Below are 19,437 nucleotides of genomic sequence, written 5' to 3'. Positions count from 1 at the left end.
CGCCAGACAAAATCATTGGCTATGCGAATTTCGAGAAGGCAAGGAAATGATTATAAATTTTAAAGCGATTTCTCACAAGGAGATTCCAGTATTACTCTTTTTTAAAGTGTAAATTTGACGGTTGGTTTTTTTGTTTGTCAGTCAAATTTTTTTGGACATCCACAAATTTGTTTTACTGTTTCATATAAAAGGGGAGCCTGTATTGCTTCTTTTATGGTGGGAGTCAAAATTTGAGGAGCATCTCTTTGAACAAATTTCTTAATTTTTCTTTTTATGTTCATATGTGAAAGTTGGAGTTTTGATAGATGTCTAATCAAAAAACATTCTATTAAACTCGCAAAATGTACTTAGTCATTTATGTCACATGTGGGAGAGTTGAGTATTGATACATGACACAATTATCAATTGTGCTCAACTTCTTATGTCAAACATTTGAAAGTTTGAGCTTTGATAGAGGATGTAATCAAAGAACATACCATCATACTCGCCAATTGTATCCAACTACTTATGTCAGACCTATGAAAGTTTGGGTTTTTATAGATGGTGTAATCAAAGAGCATCAAGTTGGTCTTATCAATTGTGCCTAACTTCTTATATCACAAATTTGAGAGTTTGAGCTTTGATAGACATGATGCATGCTATACGAAATACATCTATCATATTCACCAATTGTACTCAACCAATTAAAATAATACTAACATCACCCTCACTTTGAATGCAAAAAATGAATCAAAGATTTTGGGTCATCAATTCTACCAAAATCATGCAAGGCAAATCTGACCACATTCATTATATCATACATCTAGACATTTGAACTTTCATGGATGACATGATGGAACAACATGTCACCACCCTCTCCAATTGTACTCAACTAATAAGCATGTCGTCACTCTTGTCAACTATGTTCAACCAATTCATGTTTTTAAATAATTAATTGTAATTTTTCACAAGCTCATTTTGTAATTTGATATAAGAACACATGCCTTCATTGATATCTCTTCAATTGTGAATCTAGGACTGAGGGCTTCTATGTTACCAAAATCATTTGAGGCCTAACCTCATCCTTCCTATCATACATTGGAAGTTTGAGCTTTCAATGGATAAATAATGGAACAACATATCATCACCATCATTTATTATACTCAACTAATAAAAACATAGCATCAGTCTTGTTAATTGTTATCAACGATTTCAGTTTTTTCATAATACACTATATTTTTCTCCTTAGTTTATTTTGCTATTTGATTAAGAGACACAAGCCTTGATAGTATCTTTAACTATGAATCAAAGAATACGAGTTGTATCTATTCTACCAAAATCAATTGAAGCAAATTTTACCTCACCCCTTATATCATGCATTTAAAAGTTTAAACTTTGATGAATGATATAATGAAAGATATATATCATATTCACCGATTGTACTTAGCTAATTAAAATAATACTAACATCACTTCACTATGAATGCAAATAATGAAATATTTTTGGCGTGCATGTGTGGAGAGAGCCCAACAAAGTGAGGATTCAAAAAAAAAATCATAAAATAACCTTTATTGATATCTCTTCATTTCTTTGTCAAGGATTTTCGATGTATCTATGTTACCAAAGTCCTCTAAAATAGATCCAAGTCTAAGTCTCGTTTCTTAGAGTCTACATTGAAATAAATAAATTGTACTTTAATAGATAATATAATTAAAAAACATACCATCATTACCATCACAATCACCAATTATACTCAGCTACTTTTAAAAATACCATCACACTTGCCAATCATTCTCGAGCCACCAATAAAGTTGATGCATATTCAAAATCTTCCCGTCTGTATAATACAGACTTCTTAAAAGAGAGGGAGAGCTTATACGGCCATCAAACTCAGAATGTGACTCAAATGTCCGGCCTGATTTTACATATTGGAGAAGTCTCGTGAGTACTTCTAAACATAATTGAAATGGCTCCCATTTCAAGAAATGGTCTCATGCATACCCCTCTTTATTAGCTAAAACAATTAGTTATTTAATTCATCATCAGCATGAAGTAATCTTGTCGTAATGACGAACACGGTGGTGCCTCTTCTCTCCCTCTCTATTCATGGATAAAATTTCCCCTCAGAAGTTGGATTTGTGTAAAAAGGCGTGAAGGAAGACGGAAAGGGACACTTTTGTTTGCTTTTTCCTGTGTTGCTATCAAGTTGCCCACGTGAGAAAAGTGGTGATTAATCAGAGCAGCCGCCAGCCGGTCAAAACGAATTGTTGACTTGTGGTTTACATGTAGACACTGTCAGAACAACACTCAGCAGCAGCAGCAGCATCAGCTGTTATTCTAAGCTGTTTTAATTAGGTGAAGGGCGCCTTTCATGATAAATAAATTAACTCATGGAATTTCATATCATTGTCAAAATTAAAGCGGGGGATTTTAAAGCTCAACGTGAAAACAGTGGGAGGAAGCAATAAAACAACAAAGCCCAGAATCCCAAAGCAGTTAAAAAGTGTAGAAAAGGGTGCAGGATTGTAAGTACAGTGTTGGTGCTGTCCACAAGCAAACAAGAGGACAAAGACGAAGGGCCATTCTGTATCACTTCTTTTTTGTCTTCTTCATTTTGTTGTTGTAATGAGTTCGAAGGATTGAGGGATTGATGGAGTAGAAGCAGAGGAATGTGTTTTTGGGCGTGGCAATGGCTAATATGGTTACTTCTTCAGATGCCCTAGAAAGGAACAAACTCATCAAAACACAACTAGAGGCCCTTGTACAGAGCATCCAGTGGACTTATTCCGTCTTTTGGCAGCTCTCTCCTCAAGAAGGGTATTTCAACATATTTCTTTTTGTTATGCATCTCTTGCTCTCTAGCATCCTGATGATGATGATGGATCGCAGGGTGCGATCCATTGACGTTAAAAACACCCTGCGATCCATTGATGTTAAAAACTCATACACAATCTAAACCAGACGCTACTTGTTCTATATTTGTAAATTGTTTCTTGTTGTGCTTGTGGATTTTGATACTAAGGCAGTGGGTCTGATTGTAAGTATTTGTGTTTGTGTTTGTGTGTGTGTTTTGGCATTGAGAAGTGTACTGGAATGGAGTGAGGGATACTACAATGGAGATATAAAGACTAGAAAAACAGTTCAGCCAATGGAGCTGAGCCCTGAGGAGCTTTGTTTGCAGAGGAGTGTTCAATTGAGGGAGCTTTATGAGACTCTTTCTGTAGGGGAATCAAATCAGCCTGCAAGAAGACCCTGTGCGGCCCTGTCGCCTGAGGATCTAACTGATACTGAGTGGTACTACTTGGTCTGCATGTCCTACACTTTCGCCCCTTCTGTTGGGTCAGTATTTACTCTCTTCACCTTCATTTATTAACTTTGATGATTGGATCAATGATATTATTATGTCTGTGAGATCAACAGTGTACTCTTTTTGCATTAAATTTTCCCCTCTTCTCTTGCTCAAGCATTTATTAACTTGGATGAATGAATGATATCAACATGTCTAACGAACACATCTTTAATAAATCAATGAAACATTTTAATCATGTCTGCTAAACCAGCAGTTAAAAAACACATCTTTAATGAATGCAAGATTTTTAATAATGTCTGTATGATCGACAACCTAACGGACGTCTTCCATAAATCAATGAAATATTTAATGATGAGAAGTCTCCTGTGAATCAATCAATACAAGATTTTAATGACGTTTGTATAATCAGCAATCTAAAGAACATAGATTTTAAGGATGTCCGTATGATCAGAAGTCAAAAAACACAACTTAGATGAATTAGTAAAAGATTTTAGTGATGTTCATATGATCAGCAGTCTAAAAAGACACATCTTTAATAAATGAATGATTTGAATGCTGTTCCAATGATCAACAGTCTACAAAACACATCTTTATCTTCGAACTTGTTTTGATGTGGGATCTTCTACTTTGGATGATCCTGCTTCTTTTCACCCAAGAAACTGAAACTCAAAACTGTACTTCCCATAGAGGGTACTACTATTGTTCAACAGATCATATTCAATCTTATTATCTTCAAATTCTTTTTGATGTCGAATCATCTACTTTGAATGATCCGAACCTTTCATCAATGCACGACCGACCAGCAAAGGGTACCGTTCGCATATTATATCAATGTTAACTCATAGGTATCATCCTATTGTTTAAATTATCAAACAGCCTAAAGAACCCATTTTTAGGTTATCTTCCGACTTGTTTTGATGCGGGATTTTCTGTTTTGCATCATCTGCTGAAACTGAAACTCAAAATTGTCGCTTTGACATCAATGAACAACCGACCACCACCTACCAAGAGGGCACTCTTTTAACAGCTTTATTTCAATCATTAACACCAATGCTTCTTCTCCCCATTGAATATGGAAAGCCCCATTAATGGCAGTTGATTGTACGCATAAAAAAGCCACCATTTTTTGATTCCAAGAATTCCAGTGAATTTTGGAATTCGGAATTCTTCAGACACTGAATCGGGTAGCATGGGAACGTACATGGGTAGTATTGGAAAACACAATAAAGACGTATACTTGGAAAAAGATAACTGGTGTGATCTTTAAAGAGGGGCAGTCAGAAATCAGAGCTCCAAAGCTGCAGCCAAACTTCCAAGGCAAAGAAGACTACAGCGAGACGACGTTAATAGACGTAAATATCTGTTGATTTGCCTGCCATCACTGAAGATCGCAGTTGGGAAAGTTGCCTGTGGTGCGACAGTGTAACACGAGACTCAGACATAGACGTAGCAGTGGGCCCCACTTTGTAGATCGTATTAAGATTCGCTATATATACTCACTCTGCTTTCTGCCAAATGTAGCGCCGGCAGCAGCTGGATCGCATTAATAGCGCTTTGTGGGGTCCACTGACGGACGTTGCATCTGAAGTTTGAACCAAGTACAGATAAAAACACGTCAAAAATATATACGGTATCCGAGCATGCTCCAAACAAATAAAAGTGATAAATAGATAAGAGACAATAGTACTGCTGCGTATCTGGTAAGAGAGTTTATTTAATAGTATAAGTGTAGTTATTTGTTTGTATTTTTTTATCAGCTTTCTTTAATTTTAAAAAAAAAAATAGTAAAAGTGTCTTAAATAGGACATAATATTAGGAGATAAGGGAAAGTTAAAGTCATTTTATAATTCATTATATTAATCATATATTTTTGAGTCTACATATGATGATATCAATATGAAACTACTTGGAATTTCTTGTAGAAATAGTACTATGAACAAGACATGTATCATATGATCCACCATGTATTCATTCATCATCATGTTTTTAAGTGCAAATGTTCAAAATGTCTAAAAAGTGATAAGACCATAAGTGTGCATTAAATCATGTTTAATGGTGTGTTGATGTGACAAAACATTAGTGGTGGATTTTTAAAATTTAGAGGCACCTTTTTTTTGAGAAATGCATTGAGGAGACATTTTTGGTGTACCACTCTCTTCACCTAACATATCACCTATTGGATCCGGCTCGTGTATTGACTACTCTCCCGTAAGGATATTTAAATGGTGATGTTCATACTAGATAATGTTGAGTTCAAATTTTCATCATTATGAAATAAAAGAACAATAAGCTAAAGTTTCTAGAAATATATAGTTTGGAATAGTAATATGGAGCAAAATATGTTCGTATATTCTTTCATTATATTGTGTTTATTTGTTATAAGAGAAAAAAACTTGTCAATGTAGTAACCACAAATTTGTTATTCTTGCATTAGGATGGTATGAATAAGACATTTAGTAGTGTAGGGGGGCCCAAATTTGAGAATAACACAATGGCCATCAAGAAGCAATAGACCAATCTAGATCACATATTAATCCTTGTTGACCAAATTTCTTCTCCTACGAATTTTAACAAAGTAACCTATCATCTTTACAATTCATTTGTCCTCTGAAAGTATTAAGAGACTCAACTTTCAAAATATCATTTCGTTTCAAATGCCCTCAAAATTTGCATAACCCATGATGCAATGCGAATTTATTTCCACTGACCCAAATGTACAAAGAAGAAAAATCATATTAGTTCATAAGTCTTCGGGTATTTTCTGCCTCCTTGTTTTGCACTTAAGATGACACACATTGGTTTAAAACATGACAACTAGAACTTTCCATTATCAATATTATGCTCACCTCTATGTTGTGCTTTTGTTGATGTTCACACATGGGATTAGAATGCTTGATGTAACATTCCTCTTCTCTCCCGAATTGTTTTCACTACAATATCACATTGACTTTCTTTCTCACACACTTCTTAATTTCAATATTTAAACTTGGAGAATCATTTACATTAATTCCCCATCTACTCAACCACCTCATCTTTTGAAGCCCATTCCCACATACCATATTGGCTAAAAAATCATGCATCATTCCTTTTAAGTGAGAAATACATTAGAAAAAAAAAAATAGCAGCTTGGGTAAAGGTTTTGGTAGCTTTTATAGCTAATAGCTTTACATACCTTACAATGGTCATTAGATTTTGGCAATCTGATTTGGTTATCATCATTATTCGTGTACATTAAACTCTTAAATTGTACGTCAGATTTTTAGTGACCATTTGAATTGTCTCATACATATTCTTTATTGCTATTTTGATTGTTCCCTTTGACCACCACTAAATTTACATAATTGATCTAATACTTATGCACAAATGCTTTTATAATCATGTGTTATTGGTACCAATAAAGTTGTAATGTTGATCTAATTATTAACCTTTTTTTAAATATTTAACATTACCAATGTACAAATAGTGAAATGGTAACTAAAGCATAAGTTGTAATTTCTCCTCTTCTTACATAGGTACTATATTAAATCTAAAATAATACTGATATTGTCACAATAAGAAATATAACTAATTAATTACACAAATAAAGAAGTGGATAAGGTGATTTCATTGGCGCAGACTTAAAATATTCAAACCTCCTCCCTTTAAGATATACACTCCACACAACAAAACAAGCTAATTGAAACAAATGCATATCTTCTTAGAAGTTTTTGTTTGATAAAACAAATTTTGAACCATGAAATTTTTTAACCATCGAATTGAATTCTCAAATTTCTAGGCCACCATGTCTGGGAGCTCTTCAATCATCATGTGAATTATTTGATTATAATCCATTACTCTAACAAATTGCTCCAAGAGTTTCAAAGAATATAATTCCTTAGATCCATATACTGCTGAACTATCTAAACAACAATCCATATTGAATTCACCAAATCTCTACGTAGGTTCGGAAAGTAAATAATATATGCATTCTAAATATATATCTCTATATATATGGAATGCGAAATGCCATCTAAGCTAACTCGAGATGATTAGAATTTGAAAGACTTGGTGTTGCATATGAAAGGCTTTATGTAAAAAGCCCACATAATGTTCGAGAATATACACAACAATAGTGTTCGGAACAAATTGTACAGACCTGATATCAATATTCCTTTTGCAGTTTTCAGCACTGCCATTTGCAATTTCCTACCATATATGCCAGTCAAAGATTGATCAGAGGCTTCATTGAGCAAATGAGTTGAGGCCATGTGTTAAAGAATAACTCAATTTTGAGAAGAGGTACAGAATTTCAAGGAATTGAAGGAAGTTCCTGACCATGTGGAGATTGAACAAAATGAGTTCAGAGAATTGTCAAGCCCTAATGCATAATGCTACTGCTAGTGGAACTAGATCGACCACTAATTGCAAATCGATGCTAGTGGAACTAGATCGACCACTAATTGCAAATCGATTAAAGTTTTCTTTGCACAAAATTATTCAAATTATACCAGTGACAGAATTTAGATAGAGGAAAGAACAGCAAGTAAACCAATGCTGAAAATTTCATGAAATTCTAATATGTTTTTAGTTTTTTCAAATTTAGCTGAAAATTTCATGAAAATCTAATATGTTTTTCATTTTTTTCAAATTTAGTCAAAAGTACATTTTGTATGAAGCTTAGCCACATCCTCGATCTTCTTCTATCAACATCACCTTTGCAATCACCCATCCCTTGTACAAGCGTTGCAACAAACCCATCCCTTGTACAAGCATTGCAACAACTTTGATTCTTTGAAAACAAATTCCATAGAAGGCTATACCTTTCAAACACTTGAAGATGCTTTTCACAGTAATCCAATGTAGTGCACTTGGATTTGAGATGCTCAATGAACTTTAATATGACATGCTTCTCATCATGCTTTCTTTTTTGATAGTTTGTGGAGATACATATAAATCCTAGACCATCAATTTGACACTAGTCTCTATAGGTGCGATTACCACTTTGCCCATACTCAGAGCAAAACTTTTCAGAATGTTTTCAATATAGCCATGCTGACTATGTTGAGTCAAAAAAGAGTATTTTTGATTGCTCTTGGTTACCCATGCTATGGTTTATCTCTCCATGAACCTAACATTACCTTTCTATGTTTCATTAGCTTAATATCAATACTTGCAATCATCCACATATACTGCAATTATGATCTTCGAGTAATCTGTTTTCAGCACAAACATTCGAGTCATCGTCACATTTTACAAAGCCAGGAGAACTGACATACTTGCTGGTTCATTCGCTTGGTGGTTGTTTTAGTCCATAAATTGTCTTTTGTAGGGTCTAACCACCTCTTCATTTCCTGGAACCATAAATCCTTCTAGTTTTCCCATATAAATATCTTCTTAAATTTCTCCTGAATAAATGCAGTTCTGAATATTCTAGATTGTGAATTGTTAGCAAAAATCGAATGGAAGTGGACGTGAATCATAATAATCAATACCTGCTACTTGTAGATAACCTTGGTTACCAATTGAACCTTGTATATAGATCAATGGTTCCATTTGCTGTGAGATTTTGTTTGGACAACCATTTGCACCCAATAATATAGTTCTTCTCTCTCGAGGATGTGCGGTTAAATTCTCTGTCTTGTTGATTAATATGACATGTATTTTACATTCAAGGCCTTTTTCCACTTATTTGCATCAGTGCTGTCAAGCACTTCAAGCGAGCCATTAGGTTGTAAAGAAAGGATGTTAAAGAAAGATGAATTAATGATTACATCTCCTCATTTTTTAAGAAAATGTTCTTTTAATCCTTTCCGACCTTCAAAGTTGCAATGTAGATTTTCAATGTCTTATTCGCATGCACCGTCATTGTTCTTCAGCATGTACATGCTGGAGTTAAATTCCACTTTCATTCCCACCCGTGTAATTTTACTAACAGATGATATGTTTTTGGTTAGTCTCGAAACATTTAGAAAAGTACCATCTGAGAGCTCTACCCAAATAACTCCTCCACCATATATTTTGTAACATTGAGTCATTACTCAATAAGCCTTCTGATTAGAGATTCTAATATATGATAAATAGACCTATATATGGTGTCATATGTTGAGAGGCTCCCAAATCATTATACGAGAGGGGTTGAACACAATATATACCAAGCCTCGTCTGAAAACTTTTTTACCTCAAACACTGAAGACAATATATCCCAAGCCTCCTTTGAAGTTTTCACACATTACAAGTAATTGTGTATCCTTGAGGTTGAACAAGATTGGGCCAAAGCTTTTCCATCTCTGTGCTCCCACTTGGTTGTTTAATTGCCATTTATAAAATTCAGTTCAGTCCCATTAATGATCTTCCACAAATCTGCTCCCAGAAATCATCATGTTCATCTGTACCTTCCACTATTCTCTTCCATACGTGGAAGTTTTCTCCACTTCTGATTTGTTCACTTATTTGACCATAGGGTTTTGAAGAACCTAAATCTGTCTACTTAAGAGTATCTAAAGCCCCGCATTTTAATATCTGGGCTGCCCCTCGCATTCTCTTCACATTTAACTTGGCTTGATATCGTATTCAAAATTTGAGCGTGCCTAAAACAAGAGAAGAACAAATAGATAGATGATACCTTTCATTTTTATTCAAGCGACTGGCTGATTATAAAGTAGGGATATGTGTAAAGGACATAGGAGTTGAGCTGGTTGTTTCTTCCAAAAGATACTTATGGTCAAGAAAGCTTTATCATTTCTATAAAGAATCTTATGGGAAGCTGTTAAGCTATATCACGAACTCTAAGAGAATATGTGACCACTTACAACACTTCTTCCTTAATGTTGTGCAAGGGGACTTGAACTTGCTAGACCACTCAGAGAATTCAGCTGGCTGTTTCTTTCAAAAGATGCGTCTGTTCAGGAAAAACTATCATCCAAATTAAGAATCTCAAAAGAGATTGTTAAACCATGTTATAAATTATGAAAGAATATATTAGACACTTATCTAGATGCAATGAATGCTAAGTGTTTCATTCATTCTCAAGAGAGATGGGCTGGTGTGAACTACTATTCATGAAACATGGGTCAATGAGTTTAACTCAAAAAAATTACACAGTTGAATCGTAATACCAATATCACACCTACCAACAATCATGCGGTTTCCACTATCCACAATAGAATATGATAGAAAACTTTGATAATGAAAAATACTAAATACAATTTAATCTAAAAGTTTAACAACAAATATAGAGGTCTTATTTATTTAATTGTGTCATAAATTAAGATAGAATTTATTGATTCAAAAAAGACAAAACAAAAGACAAATTTATTAATTACATGAATGAACAAATTATATCTTGTATCAATATTTTGTATGGTACAAAACTTCATGCAAAGTCAAACAGTTGTATGACTGATTTTAATTTTCTAGTATTATGAAAAAAAATTGCCTTGCTCTTTTATAACCGATTTAATATTGTTCTTTACAATATTCTATATCATGATATCTTATAGAAAAATAAAATTCTATTTAAACAATAGATACTCTTAAGTACCCATCTATTTTTAAAAATTAATGGTACCAATACCAACATCCAGTATCTCCAAATACCTGTTTTGTCTTCTGATAACTACTCTATGAATTGATATTTATTTCTTTTTGCATTTGAGGCTTTTTCTTCTTTTCTCCACCTTACTAATGCAAGCAGGCGTATCATGTTTTGATAGACTTGATTTCCAAGATTAATCCCTTGTGTCAATGGGCCCTTGATCAGGTACCTAAAACTTATTTGTAGATGACCTCCATCAAAAAAAAGTTTAATCCCTTGTTGTAATGCTATTTATTATTAGCTTTCCGTGTATTCAATAAATTACCCTTTTATTCTCACGTCAACTATTGGAGCTTGATTGGAGTTATCATGCTTGGAGGTTACATGCAATGTCGAATAATGATTACACTTGTCATACTTATTGTTCGACTTCACCTCATGAATACTGTATCTGTTTGTATAGACTACCTGGACGAGCATTTGTGCAAGGACGTCTGGTGTGGTTGTGCCAAGCTAATGAAGCTGACAGCAAAGTTTTCCCTCGTGCCCTTCTTGCTAAGGTAGTTTCACCATCTTCCTATGTATATTTTTTTCATAATCCATTGCAAATAGTATTTGAATTAAATGTTGGTGTTATGCACAAAATGCAACTTTACAAAGCATGCAGTGTGTACAGAGACTGCAACATAAGTTACAGGCTTAAGCACAGGATTCAGTTGGCAATGCCATAAACTTGCTTGTCAGAACATAAATTAAAACAAGTGTCCAATTTGGATTTTAGGAGTAAAGTCGCAGATGGTTAAAAAGATTGTGATTTTTTTTTCGTTTTCTATTTTGTGATAGATTATGGAGTTTAAAAAGAAACATGAAGACAAAGCTCACAGTCGAATTCAGAAACAATACACCTTAAACATATATATGATTCTAATTGACATCTTAATATGGATCTTCTTATGAATTTTAAAAAATCAAGAGTCTAGCTGAATTTCGTTGTGCATGCCATCCCATTTCTTTTGTTTCTTATTTATTTAGGTGGTATCAGAACTATCGATCTTCTTATGTACTAACGTGGGTTTTCGATTTGTAAATTTTGCTGCGGATGACATTATTGCGTGTTTCAGAGCGCTTCTATTCAGGTATTTTGAACCTAGTTCCTACCTTTAAATTTAAGGAATCCCACTTAAGATTTTGTTGTACAGAATATGAAATAAGCAATACCCAAATCGTTTTGACTGCCAGGGTTTATATCTTGTTGCAGACTGTCGTATGTATTCCTCTCACAGATGGTGTATTGGAGCTCGGTGCGACAGAACTGGTAATATGCTTAGTTTTTATTATCATTAAGACCTCTGTATCTCTTATTTCCTTAACAATGTTATAATAGGAGCGATTTGTTTTTGTTGATTCTACCTATTCTTATTCAAAAATATAGTGGAGCTGGGGGAAAATAAACTCTGTTCTTCCCAGTTTGGCACTTAATTTCTGTGATTCAGGGAGCTCTGGACTGGGTCTCATATTAGTAGTTAATGTGTTTAATAAAGTTTTTATTTTCAGAGGAATGCTGTATCAATAATAGTATTCAGAATACCCTTCCAACTGATTTTGAAAACCTTCAAATCTTGCTTATAGGTGAGAGAAGATCCCATTCTTGTTCAACACATGATGAGTTTTTTAAGGGACCATCCGAGATCAGTATGTTCTGATCAATTAACTTCCAGCCCACAAGGCGTAGACAGAGACGAAAAAGATCAAGTGGGATTGCTTCCAGCTTTGATACCAAATGGTGGATCGTCTGTCGCAGAATGTGGACAGTTTCTACCAAATTCCGAAGATTTGCCACTCCCTTTACAAACATTTAATACAAAAGACACCGATTTTCCACAACTCAGGAATGAATCAATGCCAGTGGAAGTTTGTGAAGACTTCAAAACAGCGCATCCTGAAGAATTTTCCTTGACAAGCAGGAATGATTCCTTACAGGCCCTACACAAGCAGCAAAATGGTAACCATGTGAATGTAGATCCAACCTCACTTGAAAGTTGGGCTTATATGCAGGAGGAGATGAGTCATGGACTACAAGCATCTGGTCTTTCAAGTGAGTGTATATCTCAGTCCATTGTTGACCCTCAGCTATGTACTTATTCAGAGCCTGAGATGCATGTGCTTTTGGGATTAGATCAAAATTCAAATAGCTTTAATACCATTCTTGAATCAGCACCTCAGTCATTAGATGACGCTCACTATTCTCGGACATTGTCCAGTATATTAGAGCAACAAGCCAGTGAATTGACAAATTTGGGGGTAACTAATCCAAAACCATCAAAAACTGGGAACCCACAACTTGTTCGTAAGGGCTGTTTTACCAAATGGCAAAGCAACGGTAACTATGTCTTTAATGCGAATGCAGTGATTAACCCCCAGAGGCTACTGAAAAAGGTGTTGCTTGGAATCCGTTGTCTTCATGGTAGATACAAAGACCATATTTCACTTGAATTGATGGAAGATGACATCGATAGCAAAATAGTGGGCCAAAGAATTGTGCAGGATGATGTAGGTATTAGCCATGTACTTGCAGAGCGGAGGCGGAGAGAAAAATTGAATGAGAAATTTTTAACTCTTCGGTCTCTAGTTCCATTTGTTACCAAGGTAAAGTCCCTTTTGTTAAATTATGTTGGAGAGCATAACTAATATTCTTCATTGGCAGAGCATTTGTTATGTTTGAAAGAAATATGACTATAAACTGAATTTTGGCATTTCAAACCATCTTGAAACAAATAGTTCATTTGCATTACAATTGTTTAACTAGAAACACTTTACTTAGAACCATACCTTGTTTTGGAACTTGTCAACATATCTCAGCATTGCAAGCTTTCAAGGGCATTTTGTTTAGAATTTATATTTTTGGGGGGATTTTGATCAATGTGAATTTTAAAGATTTTTTTCGTTTTCTTTTTTAAGTGAGATAGCTCTTCCACATGGATATGAATTCATAACTAGGATACACAAATCCTGGAGATATAAATTGATCACCTTGTACCTTGCAGAACGTTTTTCTGGAATGTACTTGTGTGTTAGGGAAGATCCATTTTGCTTAAGCATCTCAAAACCTATCTCTAAAGACTCAAGAATTGCTATATTACCTTTAACATGTACTTATTGTGTCAAAACATATTAGTGCAGATGGACAAGGCATCAATCTTAGCAGATGCCATAGAATATCTGCAGCAACTTAAGAGGCGGGTGGAGGAGTTGGAAACTTCCAGCAAGCAAATGGAAACAGAAATCAGTACCAGAAATCCAAATTCACTAAAGCGGTTGCGCATGGATGACAGAGTAAGAAGACATGATGGAAACATAGACAATGTGCAATGTTTAGATGGGGAACTCAGCTGGACCTTGACAGACAGAAAGCCACCTTGTAAATATCCAAGACTGGAGAATAAGAAATTCTGTGACCTTCAAGGATCCCATATTAATGGTTATGCAGCATCAGATGTGCACGTTTCTCTCACAGAACAGGGTAAAGTTTCAATAGAGATACAATGTCCAAGGAGAGATGATTTACTTCTCAATTTGATGCAGGCTTTGAGTGCTCTCCATTTTGACACATACTCTGTCCAGTCTTCAGTGGTGGATGATATGCTTCTTGTGGAACTTAAAGCTAAGGTTTGATTCCTCCACTCCACTATCCATTTGTGATCTTTAAATTATAAACAGCATTTTCACACAAACAATTCATCTAAAGCTTGCTAGAATTTAGTGTTGAGTTGTGTAGTGGATTATGGCTCATTCTTAATGCATGAAATTTCTGAAATGGCTTACATTGTGACTTTAGGTTAGAGTCCACTATACGATTCATTTGTGGCTTTTAAATTATAAAGTGTATTTTCATATAAACAGAGGATCCAAAGCTTGCTGAAATTCAGTATTGATATTGTGTAGTGGAGTCTGGCTAATTGTTAACCCTTGTAGTCTTTACTTAAAAGGATTTGCATTTGCATCAGAGAAACTTGAAATTAGGTAGCCTATGGGAAGACAGGCAAGTCAAACTGTGGGCATACTCTTAGGAAATAGGTGGGTTTATGTGGTCATCACACACAAATTCCTTTCTTGTTCTTATTATGCATCCAATGAGATGATATATGTGGTATAATCATGAGAAGCTAACTGAAGGAGATAGTCATCAGCAGAGGGCTGAATGTGAGAGTTGCTTGTTGAGAGCTTTGCAGTTGTGCCATTTGAATAGTATTCTTGTTCATCAATGGAAGGTTGTTTATTGGGAGCTTTGCAGTTGTGTCATTTGAATAGGTTTTCTTGTTCATCAATAGAAATTTGGAGCAATAGAAGCAGTTTATGCTAAGAACTGCGCATATTGAATGCAGGTCCGGGAATCAGTGGGTGGTAAAATAGCAAGCATCACTGAAGTGAAAGAAACAGTCGAATGCATTGCATATAGGAGTTGAACTACTGTTGCTGCAAGCTGTATTTATGAAGCTCAGTTGCAGATGAGATCCGCAAAGGCATTAACAAACAATGCAATGCATCCCACAGGGTTGAAACTTCTATGCCTTGGCCTACCGGAATGCATACATACTAGTATGAGACTTCATCAGGCTAATTGTCTTTCATTTTGATCTTTGCTTGTATGCACGAAGTAGAGTTCTACTTAAAGAGTTGCTGCAATCAAGGAGGCTCTAAGGTTTTCATCATCTAATTTTGGAGCATCTGTACCACTTATTCAAGATTTTACAGGGGATTATCAGTTGTTTTACATAACTGTTTCTGTCCTCTTAGGCTGCCAAGCCAGAGTTTCAATGATGGTCTTTTGTGTAAATTAATTATATGTAATGGGGTTTTAATGTAGTGGCTAAAACAAATATTTAGGTCGGTGCATATTGAAATCCACTTGGTTCAATATGCCTGTTTTGAGCCACAACTTCATCTGAAAGCTGTATAAATTGAAGGAGTTAAGCTTTGAATCATTCAGAAATGTAAAATTTTGTTTGCAACTTGCCTATTATTACAATAGTTGAACATATCAGTGCTTCATTCTATGCACAAAAGAAAAGAAATTGTCTCATCTTCTCTCTCTCGTTCTAATCTGGTTATAACCTCAGAGTATTCTGTGGTTAACATAACGCCCTTCTAGAATATTTAATATTAATATAATGTTTCGCCCAAAAAAAAAAACATAACGCCCTTCTAGAATATAGATTTGATAACTCGGCAGTTCTTATAATAACTTGCTCATAATATTTAAATCATGGTTTCCAAGCTCTTGCCAATTTTCTTCTGGGATGGGACAGATGCCCGTCTTCAAAATGTCCTCCTCTTGTCTGCATATACTTGTTTTCAACCGAATGGGACAGATGCACGAATATTCAATTTGTCTTTTACACAGATCCCTTATTATTTGACAGAGATTGAGCTTGCAATGCATTATAAAGTCGAAGTGGGTGTTGATATGGACGCCATGGATGGGCCCAAGCAAATTTTACCTGCTAAGAATGCTGAAAAAAATGAAATTGGATTCTCTGATTTACTCACTGTTCGGTCAATGTCAAATCTCTTATTGGTTGCAGACTAAACAAAACAGTCATGGATTCATCTCGCATATATACCACGCGTGCAAGGAATCATTGTTGAAGAAAAAAATTGATGTGACGAGATCGTTTCATTAATTGCAGAGACCAGGAGCAACAAATAAAATTGATGTGATGAGACCCCCCAAAAAAGAAAAAAAAAATCTGTAAGGGTACGAATCATTTTAGGGAAACTTTGCCAGACAGGGGGATTCAAGATTTATGCACGTTGTTGCCTCTTTTGTGGTTCTTATTCTCATTCATTCTCACAGCCCATTGGTGCAAATTGCAATTTTTAATTTCACACATTTTTTGTTTGTTTTGGGTTACCAGAGTTACAGCGGATTTAATGTGGGTCTGTTTTAGTTTAGATTTTAATGAATACGGGTTGGTGTAGCTATCGAATTCCTGTTGCTTATGCTGTCGGCTCCATGTTTAGGTGTTGGCCATAGAAGATTTATCTAAGGCAATTATTGATAGGTCGCATCAAATTACAATCAATCAAAGATTGAACGCTCTGAATCAAATTGCCTTTTGCAGTCAGGTTTCTTTCAGTCAGAGATTACGACGAAACATCTTTTCGACTTTAATTTCAATGCCAACGTAAAAATTCCTTTTTACTCCTTATTTTTGTTTCAGTTTTTTGTCCATATTATTTTGAGTGGAAGATAAATATGTACAGTGTTCACAATATATTCATATCTACAGTTTTTCGACCTTTAAATGGTGTTAAATTTTGAAAGATAATACAGGGAAATTAGGAGATTTGGTTCGTTATTACCTCCAGCCATGGCACTATCTTAGTGTATTTATTACATAACAATTTTTTTTATTATCAATTAACCATCAAATTCAAGTATTTTTAGAGTTTATTGTGTGCACCATAGTTATTTAAGTTTCATATATTTAAAAATTTGAAGAAATAACATTTATTTATTTCTTCTCTATTATTTTTAGTAAGGAGAAAAAATATTTTCTAATACTTCAATTAATAAATTTTCACCTTGTCTCATAAATGCCTTATTAAAGGTACAAAGTTGGTGACTTTTAGAAATTTCTAGTCTCATATGTAAATAATACATCTACCAGATATATGATTGATTTTATGTAAATATTTTTATTGAATCAATATAAAATAAATCTGTTTTTCAATTAATATAAATTTTTATTAAATGTAAAATATAAATGAATGTTCAAAATTAATTTTATACAATTTTTTTTTCAAGTTAATTTATATGAATGTTTTTTTAATTCATTATATCTAAATAGTTCTTAAATTTATTTTATATATGAATTTATCTAATTTTTAATCTTATTTTATATAAATAAATTTTCAATTTACTTGATATAAATGATCTTTTAATTTATTCTTGATCTTTTTAATTTATTATATATAAATTTGATATTTTATGTTAGTGTCTATTGGTACATAAATTCATGATGTTGATCTAGAATTTGTATTTAAATAAATGAAATTAATTTATATTATTAGTTATGTTTAAATTTTGAATGATTACTAAACAAAGTGATTTTTATGTCAGATGTTTGGTATATGTGTTCTATAAGCATGGGTAGCCTGGGCTTCGCTTAGGATTAGACATACCGCAGACTTGGATTATTTGATGTTCCATACATATATTTGCTTCCATAACAATGTGAGATGTTATCATCATGATCACATATATCGAACTATGTTCTCAAAATTGAGTCCATATGCTTGTATCTTCACTCTTTAAGAGTATTTTGTGATAATCATTGGTTATACAAGAATCAATATGTTGTTTATGGTTGTTTTACAACCAATATGTTATTGACATGGAAGAAATGAATTTGAGAATCATTTTACCATTATGACTAAAATAAAAAATGTGACGTATATGTAATGTTTGTATGTATCTATCATACTTTGATATCATGACTAATTTACAAAAATTGGTGTTATTTACATTTTGTTAGAATGTATAGTCCACGATATAATTGAGAGGGGGGGTGAATCAGTTATACAATTGTCATTACAAACATTAACCTTAAACAAACTTAACCATGTGACTAATATAAACTGAAACCATAACAAGATACTCATGCACAATTAACACTAGATATATTAACTAGGGAAACCCTTGATCAGAGGGAAAACCCCGGTGGGGATGGTATCCACAAGATGATGTACTAATATAAATGTTCCTTGTTAGAGGATTGACCCTGTTAGGAGTCTATTACAACATTCAGTACATATGAGTCCCTATTAGGAGACTTTGAATCACTACTAGGAGATTCCAACCCTATTAGGAGTTGTGCCAACCCTGTTAGGAGTTGTGGAAGACAGCTGGACCCACTACCCAAACAACTTCAAGGTTAATGTCAAAGAACCCACTATCCAAATTATCTTTGTATTATTCCTTGTAGAATAATAGAACTGGAATGTACTTCTTCCTTTGTTTCTATCATGTTAACTAGGCTTATGCATCTTCAGATCTTGTAACCAGATCTCATACTGCGTATCTAATGATCCCTTGGATCGCTTACACACATTCAGTAAGCATTTTGCTCCTTCTCAAGCTGCACACTAATACTTCACATTCCAGTTGATCCTCTCTCTTCAATTCTACTTACAAACAAGGAAAACAACTTTCCTTTGTACCATATCTTCATAATAATTCCTTGAGTTGGCCTTGAGGCTTTCTCAATTAATTAAAACAAGATAATTAATTAATTCATAATTACAACAACACTGTTAGCTCATAGTCTATACAAAACTTTACATGTGTGAAACCATGTCTTGCGCACACATTGGCATCACCATACGATCGTCCTCTATTGTTGTTATCTACCAATCATCTTCATTACATCTCAAATGAAAGATAGTGACAGATCATCATAACTCTATTTTTTAATGCTTTATTGAACTATACTACTTCTAGTAAAATAGGTGTAAATCAGTACAACATTGAATTAGACTTATTCCTTTGAACCATGTCCTCTAGACAACCTTAGGAACATGTCCTCCACTGTGCATCATCTAAAACTTCCTCAACTCCTGCACATACTAATAT

The 19,437-nt window shown here is 34.2% G+C and overlaps 1 protein-coding gene across 2 annotated transcripts; it reads left to right on the top strand.

Annotated features, from left to right (window-relative positions):
* Nucleotides 1-2,311: 2,311 nt before the first annotated feature.
* LOC149543744 (basic helix-loop-helix protein A-like) lies at nucleotides 2,312-15,811 on the top strand. Of its 2 annotated transcripts, none has more exons than XM_089798443.1 (8): nucleotides 2,312-2,796; nucleotides 3,064-3,318; nucleotides 11,266-11,362; nucleotides 11,924-11,938; nucleotides 12,061-12,117; nucleotides 12,432-13,448; nucleotides 13,983-14,468; nucleotides 15,185-15,811. In XM_089798443.1, exons 1-8 carry the CDS (start codon nucleotides 2,669-2,671, stop codon nucleotides 15,263-15,265), a joined length of 2,136 nt encoding a protein of 711 aa, XP_089654569.1. In that variant the 5' UTR covers nucleotides 2,312-2,668; the 3' UTR covers nucleotides 15,266-15,811. The 2 variants fall into 2 exon arrangements, with proteins under 2 accessions (XP_089654569.1, XP_089654570.1); XM_089798444.1 differs by having other exon boundaries at nucleotides 2,314-2,796; nucleotides 12,042-12,117.
* The last annotated feature ends 3,626 nt before the right edge of the window (nucleotides 15,812-19,437 follow it).

The sequence above is a fragment of the Cupressus sempervirens genome, chromosome 8 (assembly GCF_028749045.1).
Source record: "Cupressus sempervirens isolate cs-2001-9-10 chromosome 8, ASM2874904v1, whole genome shotgun sequence".
Classification (NCBI taxonomy): Eukaryota; Viridiplantae; Streptophyta; class Pinopsida; order Cupressales; family Cupressaceae; genus Cupressus; species Cupressus sempervirens.
Note: the sequence above shows the minus strand (reverse complement) of the source record. Positions and strands in the feature narration are given on the sequence as shown.

Bases quoted from the DNA above. Each gene is read 5' to 3' on its own strand.
- LOC149543744 (XM_089798443.1), top strand. From the start codon at position 2,669: ATGGCTAATATGGTTACTTCTTCAGATGCCCTAGAAAGGAACAAACTC. The intron at 3,319-11,265 runs GTCAGTATTTAC...CTGTTTGTATAG, and splicing joins ACTTTCGCCCCTTCTGTTGG to ACTACCTGGACGAGCATTTG. The intron at 13,449-13,982 runs GTAAAGTCCCTT...ATATTAGTGCAG, and splicing joins TAGTTCCATTTGTTACCAAG to ATGGACAAGGCATCAATCTT.